A 9,400-nucleotide genomic window follows, 5' to 3' on the forward strand; every position below is an offset into this window, starting at 1 on the left:
TTCTTGACCGTGCGAGGCAAGTGAGTCACGAAGTCCATTGAAATGCTGTCCCACTTCCATTCGGGAATCTCCAAAGGTTGTAGTAGTCCACCCGGTCTTTGATATTCAGTCTTAGCACGTTGACATGTTAGACATCATGCCACAAAGCGTGCAACATCATTCTTCATCCCTGGCCACCAGAACGACTGCTTGAGATCGTGGTACATCTTAGTCATGCCCGGATGCATGCTAAGACAGCTGTGATGCCCTTCCTCTAATATCATCCGCTTCAAGTCTCCATCATTGGGAACGCACGTCCTACCCATATAACGTAGTAGGCCGTCCGTCCCAGCATTGAACTCCTTTGCTTTATCTGTGCCGAGCGCGCCTCTTATCTTCACTAATTCTTCATCTTCAAGTTGCTTCATTCTAATCCTCTCGAAAACGTCACTGGATATCCTAAGGTTACAGCATTTGATGCTGTCCGGTTCTAAATTGAATTGCAACCTTAAGTCTCTAAAGCTTTCCACAAGGCTCAACTCACGTACCATCATGGACGACACATGCACCACCTTCCTGCTTAGTGCATCCGCCACAACGTTCGCTTTACCAGGGTGATAAAGCAAGTCGAAATCATAATCCTTTAGGAATTCAAGCCACCTCCGCTGCCTCATATTCAATTCCTTTTGATCAAAGAGGTACTTGAGACTCTTATGATCAGTAAAGACTTGGAAAACGGATCCATACAAGTAGTGCCTCCAAATCTTCAGAGCAAAGACGACGGCTGCCAGCTCTAGATCGTGCGTTGGATAATTCTTCTCATGTATCTTCAATTGCCGAGAGGCGTACGCCACTGCTCGTTTCTCTTGCATAAGAACGCACCCCAAACCTTGGTGAGATGCGTCACAGTAAACTTCGAAAGGTTTGGCAGTGTCCGGAATTACCAAAACTGGAGCGCTCGTCAACTTCCGCTTCAGCTCTTGAAAACTAGATTCACACCGATCGGTCCAGGCGAACGGGTGATCCTTCCTGGTCAGTTGTGTTAACGGTGCTACTATCTTAGAGAATCCTTCTATGAAACGCCTATAGTAGCCCGCGAGTCCCACAAAGCTCCTAACTTCAGTGACCGAGCGTGGATTCTCCCATTCCAAGACCGCTCGTACCTTAGCCGGATCAACTGAAATCCCACCAGCAGACACAACGTGACCCAAGAACTGTACTTCCTTCATCCAAAAATCACATTTGGACAACTTAACGTACAACTCCTTTTCCCTCAACACTCCAAGTACTAATCTCAAGTGTTCTTCATGCTCTTCACAGCTCTTGGAGTAGATGAGAATATTGTCAATGAACACCACCACAAATTTGTCCAAGTACGGCCTGAAGATCCTATTCATGTAATCCATGAAGACTGCCGGAGCGTTCGTCACACCGAACGGCATGACCACATACTCATAATGTCCATACCGAGATCTAAAGGTCGTCTTCTGAATATCTCCTTCCTTAACCCGAATTTGGTGGTAGCCCGATCTCAAATCTATCTTGGAGAAAACGCTCGCTCCATGCAATTGATCCAGCAAATCGTCAATGCGAGGCAGTGGGTATTTATTCTTGATGGTCAGCTTATTCAATTGACGATAATCAATACAAAGCCGAGAGCTGCCATCCTTCTTCTTCACCAACAACACGGGCGCTCCCCAAGGTGACACGCTTGGACGGATGAACCTTTTGTCCATTAAATTTTCTATTTGCTGTTTAAGCTCAACCAATTCAGCTGGTACCATTCTATATGGTTGAACGGATATGGGAGCCGCGGTCGTTACCAAATCAATGGTAAACTCAACTTCACGAACGGGAGGCAATCCAGGCACCTCATCCGGGAAGACGTCCGGGAATTCGTCCACAACCGTTCGTCCTTTAGTGTACTTATTGGACGAACGTTCAAAACTCTTATCCGCAACCTCTCTGTCTTCATGTGTCATGATCAAGAAGCAACTGGCGCCTTCCATTATATCTTCCTTAATTTGACTGAGCGTCACACCCAACTCTTCTTCATATTCCTTAGGAAAAATTAATTCCTTAGCCCCACAATCTATGAGAATGCGATTGGTATTCAGCCAATCCATTCCCAAAATTACTTCTAAGTCTTTGAGAGGCAAACATATCAAATTCACCTTGTATCTACGCCCTTCTACCTCAATAGGACATCTAACGCACACGGTAGATGTCCTAACCTCTCCAGCCGCTGGGGTTGACACCACCAAGTCGAACTGCATCTCACTCTCAGCTAATCCCAGCTTATCAACGCACGCCTTCGAGATGAAGGAGTGTGTCGCCCCCGAGTCAAACAATACACAACATTTCATTCCATATAGCAAGCACGTGCTGGTGATAAGTGTACCTGAACTCGCTGCTTCCGCACCCGTGATTGCATATACACGCCCAACAGCTTGGGCTCGACCACCTCTTCCTTGCTGAGTCCTTCCAGCGTTCGGCGGTCTCATCACTGCACGTCCGCCCATATTACACTCGTTCTCCAGATGACCGTTTCTTTTACATCGAGTGCAATATTTCCCTCCAACCAACTGAGGGCATGATGATCTAAAGTGGGGTCCTCCGCACTGAAAACATCTGACCGGCCCCGGTTGATTTGCTTGTCCAGCAACTACCATAGCTTGCGAACCACTCGACTGAGCTGGACGAGCGTATGGGGTCCTGTTCCGATTCACATTAGGTCTCGACAGAATTGGTCCTCTTGACGCCTGTTGTTTCTTCTGTTGTTCCGCCTCAGCCATATTTTTCTCTAATACTTTAGCCCTCTCAACCATGGCTGGAAACGACCGGATGCACAAACTGGAAATCAAGACCTTCAAATCACTCCGCAGTCCGTTCTCAAATTTCCTGCACTGCCACTCCTCACTGGTGGCCATCGTATTGAACCTCAGAAGATGTTTAAAAGTGTTGGTATACTCCGACACAGACTTCGCTCCTTGCGACAGTTGAAGAAACTCAACTTCCTTAGCGTAACGAACGCTGTCCGGGAAGTACTCCTCATAAAATTTGCCTCTGAAAACCGCCCAGGTGATGGGATTCTGAGCGTCCGTTAAGATGGCTTTCATACTCGTCCACCAGTGGCTAGCTTCACCAGTCAGTAAGTACTCTGTAAAAGCCAAGCGGCTTTCATCCGGACACCTCTTAGCATTGTAAATACGTTCCATGTCTCTTAGCCACTGGTCCGCCTCATCAGGAAGGCATTTTCCACTGAATTTGGCCGGATGGTGTTGGAGGAAACTCTCCAAGATCCACTCAGCAGTAGGCGGGACGGCGTTGGAAGAAGACGCCCCTGAATTATGCCTGGTCGCTGCTAAAATCTCCATCAATTGTCTTTGTGTTGTTTCAGAGTTGGCACGTGAAGCTTCCAAACTCTGCATGGCACTCTGATTCTGCTGCATCAGAGTGGCATTTTGTTCCATCAGTGTCGTGTTTTGTTGCTGTAAGCGGTCTATCACCGTCTCCAACAACCTAGCGTTGTTGGACGCATCAGGTTCCGTAGGTTGGGGTGGAGGAGGGAGTCTAGGTGTCATTCGTTCTCTGGACACAGAGGAAAACGAACGTTAGTAACGTGCAAAGAGTTGAGAGAAATAACTCATTTAAACACATATTAAGCACACAGCAAAAACACAGTGCACTCATAACCTACAGTGTCCTTTAAGAGAACAAAACTGCTCTGATACCAATAATGTAACATCCCAAAATTATACAGTCATCAACTATATACTTAGAATAATCACATATATTAATAATTCAAAACAGTTTTAAAGCAAAGGGAACGACAATAACGAAAGTGGCCGAACGGCCTTGCATGTACATAATTCAACGAGCGTTCACAAAATAAAAGAGGACGAACGGTTTACAAAAACTACTACCGAACGTCCTAATATTTACACAATCAAAAAGAGCGTTCGCTCACAACCGCTCGCTATTCTAACTACTATATCTAAAAACCGAACGCCCTTACTGTTTGGCCTTCACTTCTACTTCTACGAGATTGGCGTCCTCCAAATTTTCTTCTTCCAGTGTTTCTTCCAGTAACGCCTCTCCGTCTGCTCACATCCACACAGATGATCATTGCATAGACAAGACGAAAGTTCATAGACGAACAACAACACAAGGAAATAACACAGGGTAAGCTTATTGAATTTAATTCAAGCCAGAACATACATTTCATACATATCAAATATATCAAATGAATCATAACACATATATTCAATTCAACCATAACTCAAATCCAAATCGTGATACTAGACCGACCGTCCGGACTGTATGAATCCTGTGTAGCTAAGGCGTCCGTGCACTCAGGTGGGGTAACTGGAATGCTCATCAGTAGCCACCTAAGGTTAGTCTGTTCTGTCCAAGTTACAATTATGGACTAGACCTCCTGCCATTCCCACGCATGACATGCTCCTCTCTACTTGAGAACGAGCATTCACGGAATATCAGGATGGATCACCATCTAAGCTTACCACGTTCATACTTACAAATCTCAATATCCATTCAAGAGTCGTTCCACCCTGGAACGCTCGTTCAAATCCACAATCACAATTTCAGTTCTCCTAGTGTTCGCACATCTTAATTCATCCTCTTAAATACATTTTCATTCTATGTTCCACTTTCTTAAAAAGACGAACGCCCCCTTCATAATGAGGACGAACGTTAACATGGTACAGAGAGAGACACTCGTTTCTGACAGTAGGAAAACGAACGTCCTTTCAATAACGGACGTCATGACCACTTGAATCAGTTAAAAGACTGATTCTAGAACGATTCAACTGATACTTAGAATAACTAAAATTTCAAGGACATTAGATTAATTCTAATTGAATAAGGACATCATAAAACTTTTAGATATTAAAACGGATACGAATTTACAAAAGGTACTACCCGCCAGTCAATGACCGAACGCGGTAGCGGATATAAATTTACTGTTTGGACGAACGCTAATTAACTGTATGGACGAACGCTATTTCCAGTTAGGACGAACGCTTTTTAAATTCAGGGCGAACGTTATTATCACTCGTTGCAATTTACGGAAAGAACGAGCGTTCGGTCTAAGACCGAGCGCTACTTATCATTTACACTTTTAGGACGAGCGTTCGGTATAAGACCGAGTGCTACTTATGATATTTACGTTTGGCCGAACGCGCAAACGTAAGGCTAATATAAGAGAGCGTTCGTTCTCAAAGAGAATCCTTTCCAAATGACAGGGTTCCACTACTTCAAAGAATTTTACCAAGACTACCGAACGGTCAAAGACCGTTTCGATGACGAACGTTCATTTTCATAGGATTTTCATATTTTCATTCCACATACAGTAACCATATTTTCCAGTATAAACTTTCATGCATTTAATCACTCATATCATGGCACAAATTCGTTCTTCTTCATACATCATCTCATCATACAACTCATTTTTCAATTTAATCCAATCATATAACATTTCATCATTTACACGCATCATTTCAGAATCATATTCGCATACCAAAATACAATAACATGAATCATACTTCAAGCAACACTTAAACGTACATGCAGTACAGCACAATCGCATAAATTAAATCTAATAAGCTTCCCTTACCTGGATAGCAGTGTACGCCCTAATGCAAAAGTTGGGTTTGTCTCTTACAGCGTTCTACCCTCAGTTTCACTAGACACTTTCACTTGATCTAAATACCAAAATCAGAGATTACTCAGATACAGTCCATGCATGAACCGAGAGCATGGTTTCGTATGAAACCCTAAATGGACAACTACTAGAGAAGGGAACTTACCAGCTTAGATTCCAATTCTGTTCGGTCCAAAAGGAAGATCACAGCTGGACGAACGTTCCTACGGTTCTGAAATGGAATTCGGAGAAAAGCTTGGTGAGTTACAGTAGAGAGAAGTTTGGGAGGTTCTAGAGAAATGGAGGAGAAGAGGAAAAGTATGAGTTTGGAAGAGAAGAAGGTGCGCGTAGAGAGTGGGAGATTTTCCAGAAAATTTGTTTTTGTTCAAAACCCACTGTCAGACGGACGAGCGTCCCTCTACACGACACCTGCACCCCACCACTGATTTCAGAAGTTTCCACTTTGACAAGTGGCGCGCATGCATGGCTCGGTGGTGGATTTTTAATGTGCTGGACGCGTGGCTCGAAGCATTAATGGAAGCAAAGAGGTGAATCATCACAGAATTAAATGGGACGTGACAGTGCACAGTCACAAAAATAATATATTAAATTAAGTTAAATATATTTGTCTAAATAAAATTTACCGGAGATTTGAAAAAAATATGATTACTTTTTATTGTATTTAATCTGTAACCCATGTCTACTGTTGTGTTTTTTTTAATTGTTTTTTTTCTTAAATAAATAATATAATTAGCATTCTCATTTTACAAGTATGATCTTAATTCTCATATGAAGACAAAACATACTCTCGTATTCTCTGATCAAATCACGAGCATTAATAAATTAAAAAAAAGTTTATCTTTCAACGGTTGAATTTTGCGTCAGTGGAGAAAATAATTTAGAATTTTTGCAGAAAGAGCTTCCATACGATGAGTTTTTGCAGGAAGAATTTTTACAGTATGAAAGCAGCCCCGAGTATCTTTCAAGGGGTATGTATTTTGATTCTTCCAACAATACTATGCATCTTATTATTTATTCAGATTTGAACTAACTTAATCACTTCCTTTCATATTTATGCATAAATGAAGGTTGTTCAATTAGACGCTCTTCAACATTAAGAAAATGCGAGCTTTTGTATGTGCATCAAAGAGGCTACTGAATTTTATTCTCTCTTAGAATGTGTTTTTATTTGCTACACTAGTAGAATTAGTAATGGTCCAAGTTTTAAAGACGAAAGTTTTGCCTATATGTCTCTCTATTCTGGCTGGATAATAATATTTAATTATAATTTTTTAATAGTGATTCCCTAATTGGTATTTAAAATTTAATTTAATTAAATTGCTTATATCTCTAGCAATGGAGCGTCACCCTTTTTCCATATCTAAGGGTAGAATATACATAATATATGAACTAACATTATAAAATCATAATTGATATACTTAAAATTCGTAAAGTCTGAGTATATTTAGAATGATAATGCATGTGGGTTTCACTTTCTTTTAGTACACTGTGTATAAAACATGCGAGTTAAGTTTTCTAAATCATTCTATGTAATATTTGATTTTTGGGTCATTGCCTCGCATAAAAAAAATATTTATTTTATAATTTTCTCTCAATAGGATTTAAAATACTAGGATGTAACGTTATTTTCATTGAATTAATCTATTAGAAATAATAAATTTTATAAATTTTTATTTCTTAAAATATATAAGAATTAACTTTTATAATTTTTTTGATTTTAAGCATAAACTTTAGCAAATATATATGAAATAAAAGTAATAACAAAAATTAAATTTCAATTTAACTAAAATTGTTAATGAGAAAGATTTAATGAAAGACCTTTCCGAAAACAAACTTAGTTAATGACAAATTAACAAAATACTCGTATTAATGGACAAATTAATAGCTATAGACAAATTGAGTCATTATCTCTCTTATCAGAATACATTGAATTGTGTGACATATGGTTATATCCAATGAATTTACCTATACAAAGTATTCAAATATGCATTTACTTTCCTCACCAAAGACTAACATGAACACATTAATGTAGCAATTGAGATGCTGAATTCTGTCACTATCTTTACATTTTTAGCGTCGTCATACATGAGTTTTGTCTTTATGCAGAAGGTCAAGTGCTACAGATACTTCCATGCACGAGCTTCGTAATATCTGATTTGACATTTATGTGTAAAATGATAAAACTTCTTGTAATGTCTTTACGGTGAAAGATCAGATGGTTGATTTGATTAGCAGCGTCATCCCTTGATTATGATGCATTGAGATAACATATGCATCCATTTCTTGAAACTGAAAAAAAAAATACAATAGAAAATAAAGAAAAAACACATGAATCGTTAAGGATGAAAAACTCATTGTCTGAAAATGAAACATGTGAAGTAAATGATTCAACTTACAATGCAAAGAAGTCTGCACCCAAAAACAAAGGAAGCTTTTTTGGAAGAAAAAAGGAGAAGATGTCACCAAAATCATTAATCAATCTAGCTACTTTATGTATATCGCAGTTGATAACAGATTTTGTAAGTCGAATGATTGAAGTTTTTGAAAATGTGTCAATGTAGGGAAGGGAATAACAAAAAGTGATTTTGAAAATGAAAGAAAGAAACATTCACAAAAGCAAAAGAAGCATAAACTAAAGGCAGCAGAAAACATAAAAATAAAACGTTGCAAACAATAATAAAACACATCTATAATATTGTTATTAATAATTTAATCAAATATAAACTATTACACCTCATGCTCCAAACAAATAAGAACCGAATACATTGAAATTGTTAGATACATATAAATACATTGTAAGTTCTTTGAATGAACATATAAACGACATAATTGAGGAAGCTGAAGCCAGCATGTTGCATCAGATTTCAGATCCAATCTTGAAGGAGAGTGTGCTCTTAGATCATGTTTCAATCAAATTGCTGTCACTATCACTGTAAAAGGGTTCATAAATGTTTTATTTCTAAAAGTTCATGCATCATTATATGAAGTAAAGATTTTGATAAAAATACCATTATCTGCAGAGGTTTTGATAAAACCACCAGTATTTATAAAGTTTTCAAAAATTGCTGAAACTAATTGAGGTGTTGCAAAAACCTTCCAGAATCCACAGGAGTTTATGGCAAAGGTAAAAAGTTTTATCATTTTACACAAAAATGGCAATTCAGATATTCAGCCGTGCATGGAAATAACTGTGTAGCTCTTTTTTTAAGGTGTCAGATGAAAGACATGCATTGGTTTCCATTTAACGAGGTATAGAGTACTAACACAAAATAATATTAACTATGTCATTTTATATACCTGATTGGGATTCATAATATTATGTTACAAAACAACATCATAGCTGATTCTATTAACTATGTCAGATCAAATACATAATTTGCAGTAAACAAAGTAAAATTTTAATCGAAACAATAATAATCACAAAACTCTAACAGCAAGCAAGCTTATTATTGAAAACGACCAAAAAAATCTCATGCAACAAATATTCATATTTAACATACACTACAAAAAAGAAGGACATTACCGAAGGCCAAAAGTCCTCGGAAACAGCCCAAAACCGTCGGTAAAAGGTAATTACCGAAGGCTTATCGACGGCCAAAGAGCCCTCGGTAAATCCCTTGTCGCTAACATTTACCGAGGGCTTTCGCCCTTCGGTAATTACCGAGGGTCAAAAGCCTTCGGTAATTACCGAGGGTCAAAAGCCTTCGGTAATTACCGAGGGCCAAAAGCCTTCGGTAA

At 39.1% G+C, this 9,400-nt stretch overlaps 1 protein-coding gene across 1 annotated transcript; it reads right to left on the reverse strand.

Moving 5' to 3' along the window:
* Positions 1–134: 134 nt before the first annotated feature.
* Positions 135–3,563, reverse strand: LOC108344277 (uncharacterized). The gene is made up of 3 exons (XM_052867838.1): positions 2,154–3,563; positions 1,803–2,039; positions 135–1,601 (listed from the first exon to the last, which is right to left on the reverse strand). Exons 1-3 carry the CDS (start codon positions 3,561–3,563, stop codon positions 135–137), a joined length of 3,114 nt encoding a protein of 1,037 aa, XP_052723798.1.
* Between the last annotated feature and the right edge of the window lie 5,837 nt (positions 3,564–9,400).

Source organism: Vigna angularis, chromosome 8 (genome assembly GCF_016808095.1).
Source record: "Vigna angularis cultivar LongXiaoDou No.4 chromosome 8, ASM1680809v1, whole genome shotgun sequence".
NCBI classification, from domain to species: Eukaryota; Viridiplantae; Streptophyta; class Magnoliopsida; order Fabales; family Fabaceae; genus Vigna; species Vigna angularis.